Below are 22,922 nucleotides of genomic sequence, written 5' to 3' on the forward strand. Positions count from 1 at the left end.
AGTGTATGAAGGTAGTTGACTGCAAACCTTAATAGATATGGTAAATTAATGAAAATCTGAAAAAAATATAAATATTTGCCTTAGTTTAGAGCTTTGCTTTCATAAATATAATACAGCATATTCTCGGTCAAACAGATAATCCAATATCTCATATCCTTAACAAAACAGGTAATTAATTGATGACTTTACCTTTGTAAATATAGAGACTGAAAACCATATAATGATTTTATTTTCAGAATAAATATTTCTTCCTTTTCTCACAGTAAATTATACATTTGATTATATATAATGATAAGAGATAAGGATATTAGTAATTTTTAAATTTAATGAATCAACAATTAATTCTAAGCTTTTCAATTGTGCTATTGATTAAAAGATTCATAAAATTAATAAGATAATTTGTTAATATAGTTTTTTCTTTCAAAATGGCATCTTGACCTTTAAAAAACTGATGATATTCTATCCTTGAGATAAAGTAATGACTCATTGATTTTCTTTATTTTTTTAAAGCAGTGCCAAGAATGGTCCACATATAGAAGGCACATGAGAATATTTGTTGTCTAAAGGAGAAACTTAAGCAATGATATTCTAGATGAGCTTTATGGAAATATCATGTATTTTTCTTACTGCAATGCCCTAGCACTGTTATTATCAATTTATGCTCTAATACCAGTAGCATGTGGCAAGGAGAAAGACTTCTTTTTATTGAAAAAGTTGTTACTAATTTTCTCATAAAAACTTAGCTTCTCTGACATGTCTCTGATTTTTCTAGTGAAAGAGAACTTGTGAATTTTACTCTGCTGTGTCCCCTACATCCATCGAATTCAGCTCACATGTAGTGAGCTCCCCAGAATTAGCATATTGCTACTAAGCATATCACTTAAGGTTGAAAAATGATATTTAGTTTATGTATAGAACATGTTAGAACTATTAGTGCCTCTGCGTCAAGAAAGTGGAAGGAACAAGGTAGTGTCTCCTAGAAAAAGACGAAAGAAGAAGGAGACATGCTTACTACTTAATGTCTATCGACATTAAGTCACTAGGCTAAGGTAGTGGAATGGGAAACTGGGAAAGAAGAGGGAGGTGAAATGTTCTCATTAAGTTTATTATGACTAGAATAAGTAGATTTTGTCCACTTAGGCTTTTGCTGAAATAGAAGGTTCTAGTCCCTCTTTCTCTTTCCATTTTTACCAAATTGTTTATAAAAGAAAACACAGCATTTTGTGATCAAGAATATAGCGGTTACCACACAGGCCAGCAGAAACCCCATGACATCCAGAGAGTGGTACTGGAGCCAGGTGAGGTCATGGGCTGCTGGCCTAAGGTGCTTTGCTCCTTTGTGGCGCATAACAAACTCGATCCAGAAGACCGCTCGATCCAGGGGCTTTACAGGCTGATCGTGGTGGATACTTGATAACCTCATAGCATTCTCTTTATAACTGGAAAGAAAATACACACAGAGAAATTAGGATCTTTTTATTCCCATTAAAGTTATGTATGTGATACTTGTCATATAAATTATACAAGACATAGGCCATAGAAATATTGACAAAAATATTAAATCTTGCTATGATGTGTATTTTGCTTGTTGCATTGGATTTTACCTCATGCAAAGGGAAAGGAGGGGAAGAAATATATTCTTAACAGAGTGTAGGCAGTTTCAGGCAGAAAAAGAAATGGAATGTTTGTTTAGAATGTTTAGTCTAATTTTTTGAAGAAGAAATTGTGACACTTTTTCAACACCAAGATGGTTAAATACCTGAGAGTGTGGGGAAAGGTCCATTAAAAGTCTATAATCATAGCCTATAATGTCTGGCTAGTTGATGATGTCTGGCTAGGTGATGACAGCTGGCAAAAGGAATTATTAATATTAGTGAGCCATTTTCTCAGTCTCTGAGATCCTGGTTATGGATTTGTATTCATTTGTATGTTTGTGTGATGCAAAGGATAGAGCCTCTTTTGACTGTGCCAAAATATGATGCAGACAAAAGTTTAAATTAAGAAATGGCATATCCGTCTATACAGACTTTGAGTTTTGGAGTTAATCATAAATATCTTGCTGGAATAAGGTCCTCAAATACATTAAGGAATACCAAGTACAATATTTATACAGTTAATATCACTAAGGGCAGACATCCGTGAATTTGAAAGAACATCTATGCTTTCTCTTGAAGGTTTTTGGAAGCTGGCCCAAAATCAGGTTTTACTGTGGTTTGGGGGTGGTATGTGAAAGTTCTGCCCGAAAGACAAAGATTGGGAAAGAGAAGTGTTCATGTACTCTTAGAATGAATGGGATTTCTATTTGGAATGAGGGAAATGTTTTGATAATGGATAGTGGTGATGGTTGCACGACATTGTGAATGTAATTAGCAGCAGTGAAATATATATATCTGAATGAGATTAAAAGGGAAAGGTTAGACATGGTAACAATAAAAAAAGTTAAAAAATCTTTGGAGCTACACTATACAAACAGTGAACCCTAAGTTAAAGTATATATATATATATATATATATATATATATATATATATATATATATATAGTTAATAGTAAAATTCTAAAAATGTGCTGTTGTCAATTATAACAAATGTACCACACCAATGCAAGGTGTAAATTATAGGGTGGTATATGAGAGTCCTGTATTTTGTACATGATTGTACTGTAAATCCACAACTGCTCTATTAAAGAAAAATAAATTAATAAAGAGCATTCTATAGAATAAAGTGAAGTGAAAAATGTCATACAGCCTATTGTGCTGATGTTTTATAAAATGAATAATACCATCAGCACCAACAATGCAGAGAATAGAATTAACAGTATTTTAGATATCAATACCAACATTTCTTAAGAAACAAAAATTGTAGTAAGATTTAAGACTTTCCCAGCTCCTGAATTAATTTCTATAATAGCCTAAAATTATGACATATAGCTATATATTACTGTGTGTCAAGTGCGTGGAATGCAGGGTGGGAAGGAGAAATGAACAAACAGCACTGACACTTTATGATGCATCCAAGTCAAGTGTTGGGTGTCTTCCTTGTTGGAAAGAATGCACTGGCTCCTTGGCCTTGTAAGGACATATAACTGATGCTTTTGCAGCTAAGTTCTTTTCATAAAAGCTGCTCACAAAATTCTAGCTTTTCCCCTATTTCTTGAACTTCAGTGTTCAGAAAGTATATGGAATAATATATAAACCCTTGAAGTTTTGGCTTTGAATAAAAATAATTGATTCTGAAATAATGTGGAAAGAAGTTAAAATATAATCCACTTCTCAGAGCAAATACTTAGAGAGCAAGATAAAAAAAAAATACAGGGCCTGATACCTCATCCACATTAACACAGGGAAAAAAAAATAACAATGACAGATAAAGAATGCAGTCAGGTATAGTATATTACCCAAAGAAGAGAAAAATTGATGTATAATATGTATGTATGGTTAATAAAATAAGAAATAAAAAATCATATTATAAAATAAATAGGAGACCAAAATGGGGAAAAGAAGTATAACTAATAAGGTATCAGTGGCTGAGAGAGTTCAAATAGAGTCAAGAGGCTACACTGGAAGTTGCTCTTACACAAGCTTCAGTTAGACCCTGTTACCTATCATAACCTGCCAAACCCCAACCAGGACCATTCCAGTCAATCCCAAAGAACACCTAGGGCAATATATAATTCCACAAGGGTTCCATGCACAAGAGTAACTTTCCAGAAACCTGCAGCCTCCAGATGGGTCCCTGGTCCAGATAAGTCCTGAAACCTAGAGGGCCCAGCCTCTCTAGAACATCAAATAGTTCCATCTCCCTACCCCGTATTAGTGACAGACCCTTACAACATAAAAAAGTTAGAATGGCCATAGCCCAAACACCCTAAACAGAAGGATTAAAAGATCAAAGGTGATGGTGGAGTTATACAGAGAAGATAGAATTTAACAAATGAATATGAATGCTGAATCATTAAATTGATATTTCTTTTAGTCTCCAGTACCTTAGAGTGGTTAGAAGTAAAAACCTAAAATTGTGGAATTGTAACCCATACCAAACTCTGAAATCTGTTCTACAACTAATTGTGGTGCAATGCTTGAAATGTATTTTTTTTTTGTATATATGTTATTTTTTTACAAAAAAAGAAGAAAAAAAGTCTATTGTGATGATAAAAAGAATATTTAATCCTTCTAGTCTCCTACATTCTAGAGCACCTAGAAGGAAAATTCAGAGAGGATCTTATGGTAGCCCCTGAGAGACTCTGGGATCTGTCCTGAAACTACTTGTTGAAGAGTGCTTTGAAAAGCATTGTTTTTTTTATTTCCTTGCCTTGTATATATGTTATGTTATACCATTAAAAATTTCAAGACAAATAAATAAATAAATAAATAAGAGATAATAAAAGAGAATTGATGAGCTATTGAAATAAATTGAGTAAAAATAACACCTTACAGACTGAATAGAGAAATTAGAAACAGCAAACCCTGCTTATAATGGGAAAAAATATATTTGAGGAATTATTTGACACAATCATAGTGAATTAACAAGAGTAGAAATTAATTAAAACAATTATAGATATAATAATAGGGAAGAAAAACAAACCAAAACATCTCAACAAAGTATAAACTGAAACCTGAGGTTCCAGGTGCTGTAAGAATATACCATAAACCAGGGGAAAATAGAAAAAAATAATTGATGTAAAAATATATTATAATTAAGTTTCTGAATCAAAGAATAAAGATATTTTCTATCTGAAAACAAAGCAAAACGACAAAAACTTAAAAAAATACAACAACCAATTAGGCCTCAGAAATTCGGATACAACATTCCAAGCCAGAAGTCTATGAATAACGTTTACAAAGTACTAAAGGAAAGGAAGTGAGGCTGAAGTTTATTATACTCAGACAATGCTCATTCTCACATAAAGGCAATGAGCAAAAATTGTTTAACATCATCACCGGAGTGTAATATTCATGAATCTTTATTGAATAAAATTCTATATACTATAATCAGCCCAGAAATGAACTCAAAAATACGTTGGAATAAAAGAATCTCTGCTTGAAAAGATTGGCAGTGAACATGGAATCCCTTCAAATATAGAAAAAAAGACTTAAGAAATGTGAGGATCATAAATGTTTTAATATTCATAAATTTAAAGTATCATATGGACACTAAAAATTGGAAATATTATTTCCATGGCAATGAGTTAAATGATAAAGGTTAAATTTAAAACACACAGGGAAGAATAGTGACCCAAAACTTTGTGTGCTATTATGTATGTATGTATACCATGTTGCTTATTTTAGTGCGATCTTTCAGAGAAAAAATGAGTATAAAGATAAGTATCCAAAGTTTAATAAGGCTTATAGTTTCATTTTAAACTATTTCAACTAAATCAAAGTATATTAAAATTTTATTTTAGAAATCCACATGTAGGGCCAATAATATTTATAAAATTATTAACTGCTCAACGTCTCTCTTCTCTGTGTATGTATACACTGATTAATGGTATACACTGAGTGTTGATGTCAATATCTGAATATTGAGATTGGATGATTTATCACTCCTACTTTGTCCTTACTGAATAGCTTATAATTTGTAAATGTGTGTGTGTGCAGTGTATGTGTGCAGTATATACACATATATACATATATATAATGTTTACAAAACTTAACAGGTCATCCAGAAAAAAATCTTTGAGAATTTATATAACCTTAACATTTATTAAGTTTGAAAACTATTTTGATAGACTATTTGTAGTCATGTTTAATTTCAATTTCAGTAAAGCACTTAATCAGTTTGGGAAAGTTATTTTTATAATTGTCATGTTATGGTGGTTATATGAAAAAAACAATTAAAAAGATATGATATTGTACATTTTCTATCTAATGGATATCACATCCATGCTGACTCTTTAGAAAGCAGTAGTACTTACGATGGCTCATTAATGACTGTTCTCAACGCTCTGAGTAAATCTGCACTTGTCATTGTGTTCATGTTCACATCCACAGCTGCTCCTTTAGCTTTCATGTGAGCGATGTTATCAGGCTGATCAGCAAACATGGGTACTCCTACCATAGGGACCCCATGATAAATGGCTTCATAGATTCCATTTGTTCCACCATGAGTGATAAAAGCTTTTGTTTTGGGATGACCTAGTTTGGGGTGTGGGGTAAGAAGTGGGGAAGAATTTCATTATAATATATTCACATAATTTCAGAAACAGAAGGGAAAATAAAACACGATTAGTCATTCAAGACGGAAGCATTTACTATCAAAGCTAAGCACATGGAGCAATGCTAGCACAGAAAATTGCACCCTGACAAATGGATGACTTGACATTGTCTGGGACAGCTTTACTGGGAAGATGCTCTCAAAAGCCATCATAAACTTAAAGAGTCATGAGTCTGAACTGAAGATAGTCTTAAGTCAACTATTAGAAGCATGAATCTATAAAATTAATTGCCAATTATTTAACTATATCTCTTTTAAGATAGAGATACAGAAAGCAAAACATGAAATTTATCAAATATTAAATGAATTTTTAATTTCTTTGCTGTTAAATAGTTGTGCAACTTGTCCATTATGCAACTCTATAGCTTCCTTCCCATAATCTTACCAAGAAGATCATTCTGGGGTATCCAATCATAGAGTCGAGTATTGGCTCCTAATGTGGCTGGTTCCTTTCCTTTGTATCTCCATAAAACCTGTGGTAGAAAATGACTTTATTTTGCAAATAAGAACACAAGATTATGTCTCTTTAAAACTGCAGAACTGCTTAGAAATCACATATCCAGTCCTACTTAACTTGATAGTTGGAAGGCAAGGTATTTAAGAACTTTGCAAACAATGAAAGAAAGTAGAAATGTGTACACAACACTCTTTTTGTAAAGGCTTGTACAAGTAATCTATTAATTATAATTTTATCATTTTGACAGTTACCACTTAGAAGATTTGCATAATGAAATTATTCAAGAAAAGTTAGAAAAGAAACATTTTAATCAATCGGAGTTGGAAGTGAAAATTTTTTGCCGACAATATAACTTCTGTGTAAATTTATGTTGCTGAGACCCGCTAACTCTCATGTTTCAAATGTAGCATTTTTCATAAATACAATTTGTCTCTTGTTGGGTGGTTCACTTCTTTTCTTTCACCCTTCATTATTCTCTCCTTTCCTTCCTTCCTTTCTTTTTCCTTTCTTGTTTTCTTCCTTTTTTCTTTCATTCTTTTTCCATATTTCTAAATTTTTTTCTTGAGAGAAAAGTTTTGCTTATAGTCTAATGAAGTGTTTTGTTAGGATTTGAACCATATATATATATTATATAATATATATATATACAATTTTGGGGAAGACTGTACAACAAATTTAGATTAAATAATAAAGGATAGCTTAGATGTCTTGTATCATTCAACTAAGAAGTTTTAAAACCAAAATCAAAATATTAACATGCTCAGTTACATACTTGCCTTCATGGAATTTTATGTATTTTAACAAAATATAGAAATATAAACAGTACTTGAATATTTTGTGAATAGGAGTTCATAAAGAGTTGAAATGTAAAATGTGGTGACAACAAAGTTAAAATTAATTCAATATCATAAATTAGAACATGCATATTGCTGACAATACTCTTAGGCACTTTAGTTGCCTTTTAACTGTAGAAAACTCTGTGTAGATGATTAGATGAATCTAAGCTTCTATGTGAACTCAACTACGCTTGGATAGAGTCCTAAGAAACCTACAGATGTGGAGTATATTTTAATTCCTCTCCCTTCTTTGTCCTTTCAGCGCTTCCTTTCCCGGACTTTGGAGCTTAAACACTTTAGAACTTTGGGAAATAGTTAGAGCAGGACATAAGATTTCAAACAGCAAAAGGTCAATTCGGAGAGCTTATGCTTTCTACCCTGTTTAATTAAGATCAAATGACTACAGAGAGATGTACTTCCATAGTAATGTAAGGCTGAAAAGGTAAATGACCAAATGTCCTTAAATAACTATTTTAATGTTTCATACTGTTTTCCTTAATGCTACGGCAGTTATACTAATTATAATAAGTTTTCACTTTCATCTTGAAGGATCACTGGTAGCCACACTCTTTTGCAGTTGGTAAAACAGCTGGTCACCAGGATAAGTGGTTGTACTGACCTTCTGAGGAATCTGGCTAAGGGCTAAGGCAATGAGGTTGGCCTTTTCTTCTGTGAGGTTTTTGACCATGGACCCCAGAGAAAATACCACAATGCCATCTTTACCTGAGCTCTGGACAAATTCTTCCATTTCCTGCAGAGAAAAAAAAATAGTTGTATGGCAAAGATACATTACCTCAGGAAAAAAGCAAAAGTTTATCTACATTTCTGAATTTGCATATTCAAGCATAGTGTAAGAGTGATTGTTAGGCTGGCTTTGTATATCACAAGAAACATTTAAAAACTTTAGGAGAAAATATGTGTCTGAAACTTGTAGCTTAAAAATATATTCAATGATTTCTAGGTAAGGCATGAAATCAAACATTATATAAAAAGAATAAGTAATAGGGTGACAGCTTTTTTCTAAGTTAATGGACACCATTCTCTGGGTTTGATTTTACCAAACAACTTAGTAGTTTGCAAACTCATAAAAATATTCCTTGGAAGGAATAAACCTGAATTAGGCTTCTGTAATTAATAGCAAGCCAATTTTCACCCAATAAATTATTATAACTTGATCTAACTTCGTTGTAGACAAAAGCTTTTGGGGAAATTTCCCTATTTTTGTACATCCCTTCCTAAAGCAGGCTAAGAAAATCTTTGCTAAAAATAAGATACACAGCAACATGTTTTAAAAGGAGACAACATGGTTAAAGTGCACTATAATCATTCATAATATTCACGAAATGGTGCTTCTCTGTCATCTCCCCTAACACATGGCAATTGAATGAAATAGACACAACACACACATGTGCATGCATATATTTATAAACATGCACACTATGACTTGGGGTATCTATTAGACTGTCTCCCAATATTGAATTTATTCTTTTTACTCTGCATATCCAATCACTGACATAATTCATTCAAAAGAGTTATAAACCATGGTTGATAGTCACACTGCCCAAACTTCTGTATCAATAGGTAACTTGAATTTGGAAGGGAATGATGTTCTCCTTCTTATTTCACTTATCTGAGATGTTTTTGTGATGTCCTGAGATTCATGTGGTGTGTTTGTATGTGTGGAGTTGGGTGAGTGGGTAGAGAATGGACTGGGAAGGACAACCACAGTAGTAAATAGTGAGACATGATCTAGAGAGCTGTGGATAATAATGTCACATCTTCTTCTCTATCTCTAGTTAGATATTGGTTCATTATCTCCTATAACACTAACTCTCAATAGAGCTTTGTTTGCAGCTATAACTTTATCAGTAACAAAAGGTAATTCAGAATCCTGAAATAAAATTTTATACATCAATACATATAAAATCGTTAAAAAAAAAATCGAGAGATCTCTCTTGGGAACACCATTTACCTTAATACATTCCTAAAGAGGTTTGGCTCATTTTCCCACAACCCAAGTAAATGTTAATTCTCACTCCTTATTCATAGAAAATACAGCCTATCATGCTTGTCTATTATTTTTGAATCACAATACTGTTACTTTACAACATTCCTGGCACTCTACAGTTACTTTGGTGTATGGTATACAGCTTTCTTTTTCACTACAAAAACACTTTCTTTTTCACTATAAAGAACAATCCAACATCTGGGTTTCCCATTTCTATGAATTCTACTTTACGCTGATGAATCTCAACGTATGTCTATTGCTCTCTACTAAGATTGAGCCATTATACTACACAAATGATTTCTAGAAAACTCCACCTGAGTATCCCATTGTCTCCTCACAGTGACTAGGTCCATAAATGAACTCTTCATCTCATCTCAAAGAAATGTTTCTTCCAAGTGTTTTCTAACTCAATAAAATTTGCCAGTATCAGAAAAAAAAACCCCTCCACAAATGGAAAACCAGGAGTCCTCCTTGAATCCATCTCTTTCTTCAATACTTACCTCCTCATACTCATCAAAGACTCTGGAGTTTACCATGAAGTTCTTATGAAAGAAATTTTATCCTTTTCTTATCACAGTAAATACCTTGTTCAGATTTCTATCATGCTTGTTAGGACTAATAGGCATTCTCAATGACCTAGGTAATTCCCTCTCCACCAATTCACTATATGAACACAAGCCAAAAAGACATTTTTAAAATGTCACTTCAATCACATCATTCTTTTGCTTAAAATTACAATGTAAAGTCCCAAAGATTTACTATCACTCATAAGAGTGCCTGAGACCTAGGAAATAGATCTGGAGTAGCAACTTGAATATATCTAGCATATGTGTCTGTTATTTTCATTAAAGGAAAATCAGGACCAGGTATCATGTCATAAGAAATGTAAATTCCAATTTAATAGACCTACCTTAGGTAAAGGTTTTGCAGGCTTGCAATGCAATCCTCCAACAAACTCAAAATTAGGTAAGTATGGACGAGGAAATTCAAAATCCCAATATGTTCGCATTAGCCAAATTTCAGCTTTCCCCATAGTCTCACATAATGTAGTGGGTCTTCCTGGAGGAAAGTTAGGTGGAGGGAATTAGCATATATATATTTAATGGGAAAGTTGTAGCACTAATTTTCCAATAAACTATGAAAAGAAAAGTAAAATTAGGTCATATTTATGAGTTCTAGATGTTAAAAGGGAAGGTGTGCTAAAGTAATAATAAGGAAAGAGAGAGAGATAAAGGAAGAAAGAGACAGGAGAAAGAAGAAAGAAAGGAAGGAAGAAAGAAAGAAAGGGAAATAATGAAAGGAAGGTAGGAAGGAAAGAAAGAGGGTGAGGGAAAGAGGGGGAAAAAGAAGGAAGGAGAGGGAAGAGTGGAGCATGGTAGGAAAGGAAACAGGGAGAGAGGAATTTCGGGTAGAGAAGTAGTTATACAGAAGTGAAGTGTCACCACAATAAATTCTCCAAAAAGTTAACCAAAACACTAAACTATTTACTACTCATTATTTTTCTCTTATTAACTTACAGAGGATAGGCTAGTCATAATATGTATATATACCTAATCATGTCTCTATGGCTTTCTAGTCTCCAATAAGGAATATACTCCTGCCTTTAGCTTGTTACAGACTTTAGATCACTTATGGGTCAATGATCCCACCAATATTGGTCCACCTTAACCTAAGTCAAATCCTGACATTTATCTTAATGGATCTGTAGTTTTAAATAACAGTTAACTGAAAAATTCACACCCATGACATCCTCTTTTGGAGATGTAATGTGTACATGTGCATACTATGTTTAATTAGTTGCATTTGTGATGGTTTTTGATGGGAGACAAAATCTAGGTATTAGTCTTGGATTTTTTAAAAAATGAAGAACTATTTGCAAATGTCTAGGCAAACCATTGCAATACACAGAAAACATACTTTTTCAACTGAGAATAAAAGAAAAACTCACGGGTCTTAGAAATTAGACAGATGGCCCCTTTTAGTGTCTTCACATTTTGAAGCTATGTCTGAAATTTTATAACCAATGCCTTAATTTGGTAGTGAAGTAGCCTAGCCCAAGGAGACTAAGCTTGAAATTGTCAGAGACTGTATGACAATTCACAACTTCGGGGCCAACATGTTTATGTTCTCTGTATGTCCTAATCCATGTATCTGGCATTCTACCTTATATCAAACCCCTAGTTGATCTTGATGTGCACGACAATTAGACTACTTTTTAAGAAAGACTAAGCTTAGAGTATTTCCAAAAGTTCTATATTTAAAGCAGCAATTCACAAAAACAATTATAAAGGGCTTCAACAATGAGAAATGAAACTGAACACAATATAAAAAAGATTGATAAATGTTCATAAGACATTTGAAAAATGGCACATAAGTAATTATGGAACAAAAACACTGAATTAAAATTGATCAAAAGACTTAATTAAATTAACAAATTTAATTATAAAAGTGATAGATAATTCTAAAACAACATATACTTCATCAATAGGTTATTAAACTTGAGTTCTCACATAAATATTGTTATTGAGTAAATCTATTGTTTTAAATCTACCAATGAGTGAAATGACATGACTTTTAATTGCAAAAAATCCTTGGATACAGCCTCAATGCATGGCCAAATAGATAAGGCAGACAGTAAGAGGCTTCAGTGTGTGATAATGACAAACCTCTCTTTTGAGCATTTTTTTTGTGCTTACTTTTGTAAGCCATGCTAGCTTGTTGAATAGATAGAGATAAAATCTTAGGATTCTTAGTTTGGTAGGGTTCTTTCCAAATGAATGTAATGAAATAAGTATGTACAATTTCTAGTTTACATCTTTTAAGAGGTATGGTGCTTGTTCTCCATGTCTCCTTTACTCTCAGGTTAGAATGCAGGTGTCCTTGTCCAGTTATATAATAGAACTTTAGAGGAGATTCTAAAATGTATATGGAAGAGCAAAGTGTCAAGAATAATCAGTAGTTGCTCCAGAGAAGAGATTCCAAGAGGGAAGGTAATTTCCTACTGGAAAATAAGAACTTGTAAAATGAAATAAAGTTAATTTTGTAAATAAATGCAAATCCACACGTAATGAAATTTCTGAGTTACAAAGCAAGCATTTGTAGGTAAATAGGAAAGGGACTCTTCCATAAATGGTAATTGGAAAATTCCTTATCCCAGGTCAAAGGAAAGGAGGAAGAGGGGGAGGAAGGGAAAGATGTAGGAAGGAAGGAAGACAGGAAAGGGAGGGAAGATAAAAAAGAAATTGACCCTACTCTACAATATGCCAAAAAAAAAAAATCAAGTACAGTAAAACCTTCAAATTCAAACCAAACCGTAGCCTTTTTGAGGACAATATAAAATGAATTCTTTATGATTGTAGGTGGAAAGGATTTCTTCAGGAGCATAGTGGAAAAACCAAAAGGGAAATGATTCATTAATCCAAAAAAATTACACTTAAAACTTGAATTCAACTTAAGATGTTACAAAGGGAGTGAGAAGACATCATAAACTGGGAAAAATATCTGTAATACATAAAACAAATTAAATTCTATTTAATTTCATAAAAATAGAATATATAAAGAATTCCTTAATCTCTTATATTTACACAGTCTTTGAGGGCATGATATTTTTCAAAATCTGAAATGCATAGCATTTAAAAGATGTTTAAAATACTTAAAGTGCATAACAATTCTTTTAAATATTAAAAAGTTAACTGATAGGGTGGGCAACAGTGGCCTCAGTGGCAGAGTTCTTGCTTGCTATGCCAGAGACCTGGGTTCGATTCCTGGAGCCTGCCCATGCAAAACAAAACAAAACAAAAAATTAACTGGTAGACTAAAAAAGTATTTGTAATACATACCACAGAAATAAGGCTTACATTCCTTAACATGCCAGAACAATTATAGATCAATAGGATAAACAGCCCAATAGAAAATTGAACAAATGATGCCCAACCTCCATTAGGTCTGAGGATAAATCATAAATGATTCAACAATTATTGAGGGCAGCCTTGTAGAGCTAAATATACAGGTTTAGGCAATATTTTATGTAGTAACAAGAAGTTAGATAAGCCAAACAATTCCTAGAACAAGATTAGTTCATTGATTTTTTTTTTTTCCACAGAAAGGGATATTATGAAGTCAATAAAAATAATACCGTACATGTTTTAAATGTTGATGTGGGAAGATCTTCAAATTTATACTAGATTAGAAAAAAAGGTAGAAACAAATATTTCATCATTGCTTTTACTGGGTAAAAAATGAAATAAAGTACATATACACATACCAATGCTTAATAATTCATAGACAATATCTTGATGTGGAAATATGAAAAATAAATAGTTCAAACGTAGGGGGAAAGGGGAGGAAATTATCTTTTCATTATATACACTTTTGGTCCATTTAAATTTTTAAAAAATGTATTTTAGTTTCTGTGCTGGTTTGAAATTATAATGTACCCCAGAAAAGCCATGCTCTTTAATCCTCATTCAATAATGTTGGGTGGAATCTTTTTTATTAAGTTGTTTCCCTGGAGATATGACCCATCCAGTTGTGGGTGGAACCATTTGATTAGGTGGTTTCCATGGCAATGTGTCTCCACCCATTCAAATGGGTCGCTTACTGAAGCCCTTTAAGAGGAAACCACTTTGGAAAGAGCTTCAGAGCCCAAATAGCCAGAAACCTTTGGAGATGTACAAAGAAAACACTCCTGGGGGAACCTTTGGAAGAGAAGCCAGCAGACAAAGCTAATAGAGGTTGCCATGTGCCTTCCAACTGACAGAGAAGCCCAGGACCTCATCAGTCTTTTCTTGAGTCAAGGTACTTTTCTCTGGATGCCATAGTTTGGACATTTTTAAGTCCCTAAAATTGTAAACTTGTAATGTAATAAATTATCTTTTTAAATCTATTTCATTTCTTGCATATTGCATTCTGGAAGCTTTAGCAAATTAAAACAGTTTCCCAGTTGTAAAAACAAATAACATACAATGCATTGTCTTAATAACAGAAATTTATGCTTCCTCCTGGGGCAGATATCTTCTAGTTGATCAGTATTTCTTGGGGTTCCTTGGCTTTTCCATCACATGGCAATGCACATTGTGGGGTCTTCTCCTTTCTCTTCTGGGTTCCATTGAGTTTCAGCTTCTGGCTGTTGCCTGTGGCTTTTCCTCTTTCTGTGACCAATTTCCTTTGTTTATAAGAACTTCAGGCATACTAGGTTAAGGCCCATTGCCATTTAGTTTGGGCATGCCTTAACTAGTAACATCTTCAATGTCCTATTTACAAATGGTTTCACAGCCATAGTCCAGGGTTTGGTACATGAACATGCCTTTTGTGGCAGGTGTGATTCAATCCACAAAACCATGTAAATTTGCTACTTGTTTTTATGATGTCAATAGTGAAATTATACTTGTAGGACATTCCAATTTGCCTAATGAAGATCATGAGAAAATAAAAGGATGAAAATAAGCTGTCAGCTGGGAAGGCACATTTCTTTTGCAGCAAAAGAAAATCTGCTAAAAAAAGATAGAGTTAAAAAAAATTGCCAGAGAGCCTAAAAACTACATTTAACCCAGAACATTCATTCATAAAAAGTTTATATATTTCCTCTATTTATTCATAAGATGACAAATCCATTCAGTCCTTTGCCCTAGTAGACTATTTTTTGAAACCAAAGAAGCATCTCCAATTTTATAAATAAAGAGAAACTAGAAAGCTGTTTTAGAAAAGGTAAAGATGTAAAAAATTGTTTCTTCAAACTTTCTGTTCTTTGGTAATGTTAACACCTATTGTTATGCCAATCAGTACAGCAATGACAAACAAATTTCATACTTTCCTTTTTGCTTAATATTTTTCATAATACCTTTATTGCTTGCTAGTTACTGGAAAAATAATATCTCATATTTTGTTTATCAGTGAAATGAGAGCCATGGACATGTCAAGGGCAAACTTCAGTTCTGAAAATTAGACTACAAGCTTAAAAATTGATTGATATATCCAAGGAAATAATTATATATATAATTTTGAGCAAGAAATTCTGAGTTCATTATCATACTGCATTAAAGAAGCCCACCATGGGAACAACTGTGTAATGATAAAAGACCTTAGTCAAGAACATGCCATCCTATGAGTCCACCATGGAAACTTTAAGTTCAACTCATAAAACATGTTTGCAATTCTTACTTTGACTTGTCAAATCCATAAATGATAAAATTCTCCCCATGTATTCTGGTGAATAGAAATATGCAGGGCAAGGGGTGCTCTGGTAGTTCAGTGGTGAAATTCTCAGGAGAGAATTCTGGGGTTTGATTCCCAGTCCAAGCACTGCCCCCCCAAAAAAAGTGTGAATGAAATTCCCTATGATAAACATATATATATATCTACCACTGTGTGTATATGCATAAATAGAGAAATACATATCTAGAAGAAGACATTCTTTCATTTTAAATTCAATAAATGGACAAAGAAAAACTGTTTTCTTAGTTTGTTTTTACTAAAGAGCACTCAGTAGAAATAAAGCTAGATCAAGTAGAAAAAAGTCCCTGAAAGTTTCCCAATTTTTGTTGTATGCTTTCTGGCCGCTAAAGGATCGCTCTCCTTTTTAATGGAGTTGCTTGTTATCTTCTTAGGCATAGATAACTAGACCCAGCATTTCCTTTGAAACAGTGGCTACAAAGACCTCAATTGCATATGTCAGATACTAAATAGGCAATATTCATTGTGCAGTGGAACCCAAGTAAAAGAGGGAATGCCCCACAACATTGGTGGCAGAGATCAATGGGAAATATATGACCATTATAAAGCCTGATGTGTGTGAGCCAAGGATGTTAAGAAACAGGAGTGTTATCGGCCTTCGTAATCCAAGGTATCTTTCCCTGGGTGCCTTAGATTGGGTATTTTTCTTTTTTTAATCTTTTTTAAATATAACAACAAACAAACAAAAACATCCTTAACATATGATCATTCCACTCTACATATATAATCAGTAATTCACAATATCATCACATTTTTTTTGCCTAGCTTTAGTTGGGACATTTTCATGGCCTTAGAACTATGGACTTGCAACTTAATAAATTCCCCCTTTTAAAAGCTGTTCTGTTTCTGGTAGATTGCATTTCAGCAGCTAGCAAACTAGAACACTTGGTTTAAGAGGAATGGTTTAAAATTAAGAGTAGGAAGTGATTCTCAAACTTTTGGGGAGCAAAGTTCAGGCAAAGTAAAGAATGTACAAATCACATATCATTGTTCGTTTAATCCTTGCCAAGTAAGGAGGTTATCTCCCTCTTACAACAAACATTACAATCTCTGGACAAATTAGAAATGGACTCTTACCCAATATGTAAATTCAGTATCATGGATTTGTTCGTGATAGCCTATATCTAACAAACAAAAGAAAATTGAATTCAAATGTATTTATTTGTTTTATATTTTGTTTTATTTTGATGACAAATTGTTAAATATAAGTTCTTAGAGAAATGGTTAGAGGAATATAAATAAAGTATAAACATGCAAAGAATTTCTTGCCTCCCAACTCCCATTAGATATCGACAGATAATTGATATCACTTGTAGAGATTTACGTGGAGGGTATACTTTTAAACTATATTATTTTCATTTACCTATGCTTCATTTGAGTCATTCTAGCTTCTTTTGATAACAGCTGTGTTAGTCAGGATTTTCTAGAGAAAAAGAACCACAGGACATATCTGTAAATATGAGATTTATAAAGGGATCTCATGCACCTGTGGAAATGGAAGAGTCCCAAATCTATAAGGCAGGCTTTGAAGCTGGTGGCTCTGATGAAACGTCAGGACGAACTCCACAGGAGAGGCCCACTGGCTGAAGAGGCAGTGAAAGAGTCTCTCTTTTTCCTTAAAAGCCTTCAAATAATTGGATGATCTCATCGTGGGAGACACGCCTTTGTTGATCACAGATATGATCAGCCACAGATGCAATCAACTGACTGATGAATTAATCAACCAGCCATGAAATACCCTCACAGCAATGGTCAAGCAAGTGCTTCCCAGACCAGACAACTGGGCATAATCATTTGGCCAAGTTGACACCAGAACCTAACCATCACAGTCCACCCCTGTCAACTTGGCAGTTTTACACATCACTTAGAAACATACTTAATTTCCAAATGGAACACCATAACAGACATATGTTTCACCTAACAATATTCAACTGTCTTGCATACAACCAGAAATGCTATACATCTCTCCAGTATAGGGTACAAGTCCTTAGATAACATTCACTCTTAAACTTCATATCCTATGACTTAAATACTATAACATGAACAATAAAACTTATATCATATGATCAGAGGAAAACAAAATATTCGCTTATGTACAAATGCAAACCTCATAAAACCGGGAGAAAGTATTCATACAATCACACTCCTCATTTTTGTAACTGGTCATGTGGTAATAGTTTATATTTATCACTACCTTCTTCTACTACCCATTTCATGTTCCCTTTACCCTCAGCAAGAACTTCAGCTAGCCATGGTTCCTTGTGGGTGGGGTAACCCAGACCTTCATTCCTGAAGTTTCTGGGCCATTGGTAGTCCTGCCTGCATTGGGTTGTTGCAGTTTTCCATTGACTTTAATCACAGGGCATGGTTGTACTAAAAGACACCCTAGGGGGATCTCCTGTAATCCAGAAAAACTATTCTTTACCTCTATTGTATAGTTAAAGTCCTATTTCCCCATGGTAGTCAGAATCAATCACCCCAGACAGAACAGCAAACCCCTTTCATGCCTGTTGATTCAGTGGCATGAGAAGCCCAAAGTGACCAGGTGGCAGTTTTAACTTCCAGTTCAATGGAATCATTGTGTCTCCCGGAAAGAGCACTCTTCCTTTTGGAATTAAGACCTATAGATCAGCAGAGTTTCAGGATTCAGGGACAGGAGACAAGCATTTTCCTAATAATGAATTTGACACTCTTATTTCCACCCCTTGATTGCTGGACCCAAGAATCCTGGCTATGAGAGAAGCAGCATCATAGAATGGATGCTGATTCAGAGCATACACAGCTTCCTGGAAAGCATTGCCCCAGCTCTGCAAGGTACTACCACCTAATTGGCACTATAATTGTGTCTTCAAAAGGCTATTCCACCATTCTATCAACACAGCTGACTCTGGATGATGGGGAACATGGTAAGAATAGAGAATTCCATGAGCATGTGCCCATTCCCTTCATTTGCTATTCAGTGGTTTCCTTGATCAAAAACAATGTTGTGTGGAATGCCATGACAGTGGATAAGACATTCTGTAAATCTGCACATGGTAGTTTTTGCAAAAGTATTGCATGTAGGAAAAGCAAACCCAGATTTGGAGTATGTGTCTATTTCAGTTAGAAAATATCACTGTCCCTCCCATGATGAAAGTGATCCAATGTAATCAACCTGCCATCAGGTAGCAGTCCTTGGGGAATGGTGCCATACTGGGGACTGAGTATGGGTCTCTGCTGCTGGCAGATTGGGCATTCAGCATTGGCCATAGACAGGTGAGCCTTGGCGAGTAAAAGTCCATGGTGCTGAGCACATGCATAACCACCATCCCTACCACCAAGCTCACTTTGTTCATGAGCCCATTGGGAAATGGCAGGAGTGGTTGAGGAAAGAGGATGATTTGCATCCATGGGATGGGTCATCTTATCCACTTGATTATTAAACCTTCCTCTGCTGAAATCATCCTCTGGTGAGCGTTCACATGGGACACAAGTATCTTTGAGTTCTTTGCCCACTCAGAAAGGTCTATCCACATATCTCTTCCCCAGACCTGTTTGTCACCAGTTTTCAAATCATGCTCTTTCCAAGACCCTGACAATTCAACCATGTCATTAACAACAGCCCATGTGTCAGTGTACAAATGCACTTCTGACCAGTTCTCTTTCCAAGTAAAATGAAAGGTGTACTGCTCAAATCTTCACCAACTTGGAGGATTTCTCCTCACCAATCCTTTAAGGAGATCCCAAAATGGGGTTATAGTGCTGCAACTGTCCACTTCCAGGTTGTCCCTACATATTATGCAGAACCATCTGTAAACCAGGCCCAAGTTTCTCTATCAGTCGGCTGACTTAAGGAACTCCTCAAGACACCATAGCTCTGGTTTGGGAAAGAAAAAGTAATGTGGCATGAGTGGGGCCAAGGGCATTTGGGCCATTTCCTCATGTAAGTTTCTTGTGCCTTCAGGACCTGCTCAAGACCTATCTCTAATATACCATTTCTATTTTATGATCGAAGGCTGCTGTGCAGTCCAACTTTATGGCTTGGTGGGTCAGACAACACCCAGCTCATGATAGGCAACTCAGGTCTCATGGTAACTTGTTGGCCCATGGTTAAGCATTCACTCTTTACTAAGGCCCAGTAGCAGGCTAAAAATTGCTTCTCAAAAGGAGAGTCATTTTCTGCAGCAGATGGGCTTTGCTCCAAAATCCTAAGGGCGCATTGTGATTCTCCTATAGAGTCCTACCAAAGGCTCCAGACAGCATCTCTACTTGCCACTGACCTTCCAGCACCATTGGGTCTGCTGGATCATACGGCCCAAGTGTCAGAGCAGCTTGCAAAGCAACCCGGACTTATAGCAAAGCCTCCTTTTGTTCTGGTCCCCACCCCAAATGAGCAGCTTTCCTGGTCACTCAGTAAATGGGTCAGAATAGGACACCCAAATGAGGACTATGTTGTCTCCAAAATCCAAAGAGGCCAAATAGGCATTGTGTCTCTTTTTTGGTCATAGAAGTGGCCAGATGCAACAGCTTATCCTTCCCCTTAGAAGGGATATCTCGACATACTCCACACCACTGGACACCTAGAAATTTCACTGAGGTGGAAGGCCCTTGTATTTTTGATGGATTTATCTCCCATCCCCTGACACAGAGATGCCTTACCAATAAATCTAGAGTAGTTGCTACTTTTTGCTCACTAGGTCCAACCACCATGATTATCATAAACATAATGGACCAGTGTAATGTTCTGTTGGAATGAGAAACAATCAAATTCCCTGTGGACAAAATTGCAACATAGGGTGGAGAGTTAATATATGCCTGAGGCAGGACAGTGCAGTTATACTGCTGGTCTTGCCACCTGAATGTAAACTTTCTAGTGGTCCTTACTGACAGCTATTGAGAAAAAAGCACTTGCCTACTTACTAGCTATATATGAGGTACCAGGCGATGTGATGATTTGTTCAAGCAATGCTACCATATCTGGAACAGCAGCTGCAATGGAGTCATCACCTGGTTAAGTTTATGACGTTTCATGGTCATCCTCTCTTTTCTGCACAAGCCAAATAGGAGAGTTGAATGGGAATGTGGTGGGAATCTCCAACCCTGCATCTTTCAAGTCCTTACTGTGGCACTAATCTCTGCAATCCCTCTAGAAATATAGTATTGCTTCTGATTCACTATTTTGCTAGATAGAAGAAGTTCTAGTGGCTTCCACTTGGCCTTTCCTACCATAATAGTCCTCACTCCACCAGTCAGAGAACCAATGTGGGAATTCTGCCAGTTGCTGAGTATGTAGATTCCAATTATGCATTGTGGAACTGGGTAAATGCCCACAGAATGGGTCCAGGGACCCAATGGACCCACTTTGACATGGACCTCAGCCAAAACTCCATCAATCACCTGACCTCCATAAGCCTGCAATCTGACTGGTGGACGGGAGTGATGCCTTGGCTCTCCTGAAATTAGTGTCACTTCTGAGCCAGTGTCTGGCTCAGAAAATCTGATCATTTTCTTTCCCCCAGTGCACAGTCACCCTGGTAAAAGGCTAAAGGTGTCCCTGGGGAAGGCTGTTAGGAAGGTTAACAGTGTAAATTTTGGGGAGTGTGAAAGGATACATAGCCCTCCCCTCATTCAAGGGGATCTGGGTCTGTAAACTGTCTCAAGTCTGGTAATTGATTAAGAGGCCATGATTCTCTGTTTTTGTAATTCAAATTAGACTTCTGTTCACTTGACGTAAAATTTTTCTGCTTATACAGCTCAAACAAGAATTTAGTGGACTGCCCGTCTATTTTATTTCTAGGTACCCCATGATTTACTAGCCAGCACCACAAGTCTCTGAGACTCAGATTATTTAGACTGCTGCTTTGAGTCTGCTGTTCATTCTGGTGACCATGCCCACCTTGTCTACGGTGATTAGCTGTCATCACATGGCTTCTGCCAACTTGGAATCCAATCATCCTCTTTGTGTTTAAGGATTCCAGCTTAAACAGCAGTTCCTACAATAATATCTGACCTATAGAGCAGGGTGACTGCAGAACTCTTCAGGGTTGATGAACAGGTCTCACAAATCTATTTCTCAAGGTTCAGGTGAAAGATGTGTCCTCTGGACACTTCTGGAGTGTGTGAACATGATAAATCCACTCTAACATTACCATCTCTCTAAGCCTCTGGATCCTCTCATCTACATTATACCAGGGCAGTTTTGACATTTCAACTCAGGCAATGTTGGCTACCTTTGGATCTGTGTTTCAGCCAATCATCCAAACAAACCGCTAATGTTCTTTCTAACCCCTCTAACTACAACATTGAATGCAAAATCTCTGCTTAGAGGGTCCATATCAATAAATTAAACTTGATCCAACTTTATACTCCTTCCACCATTATTCCACACCCTTAATATCTATTCCACACATATTCCCCTGATATCTGTTTATATAGATTAGAAAATTTATGCAGTTCCTTTGGAGATAGTGTAACTTCCCATGAGTCACACTTTGCACCTCATCTTCTGGGGTGTTTTGGGACTTTAGTCTAGTTATAGGTCTTGAAGAAAAGACAAGTGATTTGGGTGGGTCATGAAAAGTAATAGCAGAGTCTTTCAAGCCAATTACATCAGGGCATTCCATTGCAGTTTAATCTGGTGAAACAGGATTAGTCATTCTAGACAGAGGAATGAGCGCCATTTCCCCAGAGGAGGTTGTTACAAGGTTAACAGGCAGTGAAGGGTTAATCTCATGAGGTGAAGGTTGGAAGGCAAACTCCTCTGGGGAGACTGGAGGCCAGGAAGTTGTTGCCTCAAGGTAGTCCATTACAGATAGATCTAGCAAAGTCTTAGCATTCTAGGGATCCTGGGTCTCCACTGCCATCATTATCAAGCCATATATCACCACCCATCTGTCAGGATCCCATTCTTTCCCAATCAAAGTCCTTACTTTAACAGTATACACCCTGCAAGTTTCAGATTTCAGTTTAAGTTTTAAATCTGCCACTCCCACAATGAGGTTTTGTATCTGTTCACAGAGAACTCAAGTCTGTGACTACAGGAAATAAAATTTTCCTTCAGGGCACACACAAAAACATTTGCATTGTTCATATAGTGCTAAAGTTTCGAATTGAAGCCTTCAGCTCATCCCTTTCCCTCATCACTGTATTCAGCATATCAAACAAAAACCAGCCAGCATCATTATACCTCTTAATTCCA

General features: G+C 35.5%; 1 protein-coding gene across 5 annotated transcripts in view; it reads right to left on the reverse strand.

Moving 5' to 3' along the window:
• Nucleotides 1–1,102: 1,102 nt before the first annotated feature.
• Nucleotides 1,103–22,922, reverse strand: part of LOC143663678 (UDP-glucuronosyltransferase 2A1) — a 60,405-nt gene continuing 38,585 nt past the window's right edge. For 3 of the 5 annotated variants that reach the window (XM_077137157.1, XM_077137155.1, XM_077137159.1), the window contains 5 exons: nt 10,425–10,573; nt 8,126–8,257; nt 6,599–6,686; nt 5,915–6,134; nt 1,103–1,439 (listed from right to left, as the gene is read on the reverse strand). In XM_077137157.1, coding sequence (XP_076993272.1) covers nt 1,163–1,439; nt 5,915–6,134; nt 6,599–6,686; nt 8,126–8,257; nt 10,425–10,573 — 866 coding nt within the window. In that variant the 3' untranslated portion in view covers nt 1,103–1,162. The remainder of the gene's footprint in view (nt 1,440–5,914; nt 6,135–6,598; nt 6,687–8,125; nt 8,258–10,424; nt 10,574–22,922) is intronic. The other 2 variants (XM_077137158.1, XM_077137156.1) reach the window with 1 other exon arrangement.

Source organism: Tamandua tetradactyla, chromosome 19 (genome assembly GCF_023851605.1).
Source record: "Tamandua tetradactyla isolate mTamTet1 chromosome 19, mTamTet1.pri, whole genome shotgun sequence".
In the NCBI taxonomy this organism is placed as follows: Eukaryota; Metazoa; Chordata; class Mammalia; order Pilosa; family Myrmecophagidae; genus Tamandua; species Tamandua tetradactyla.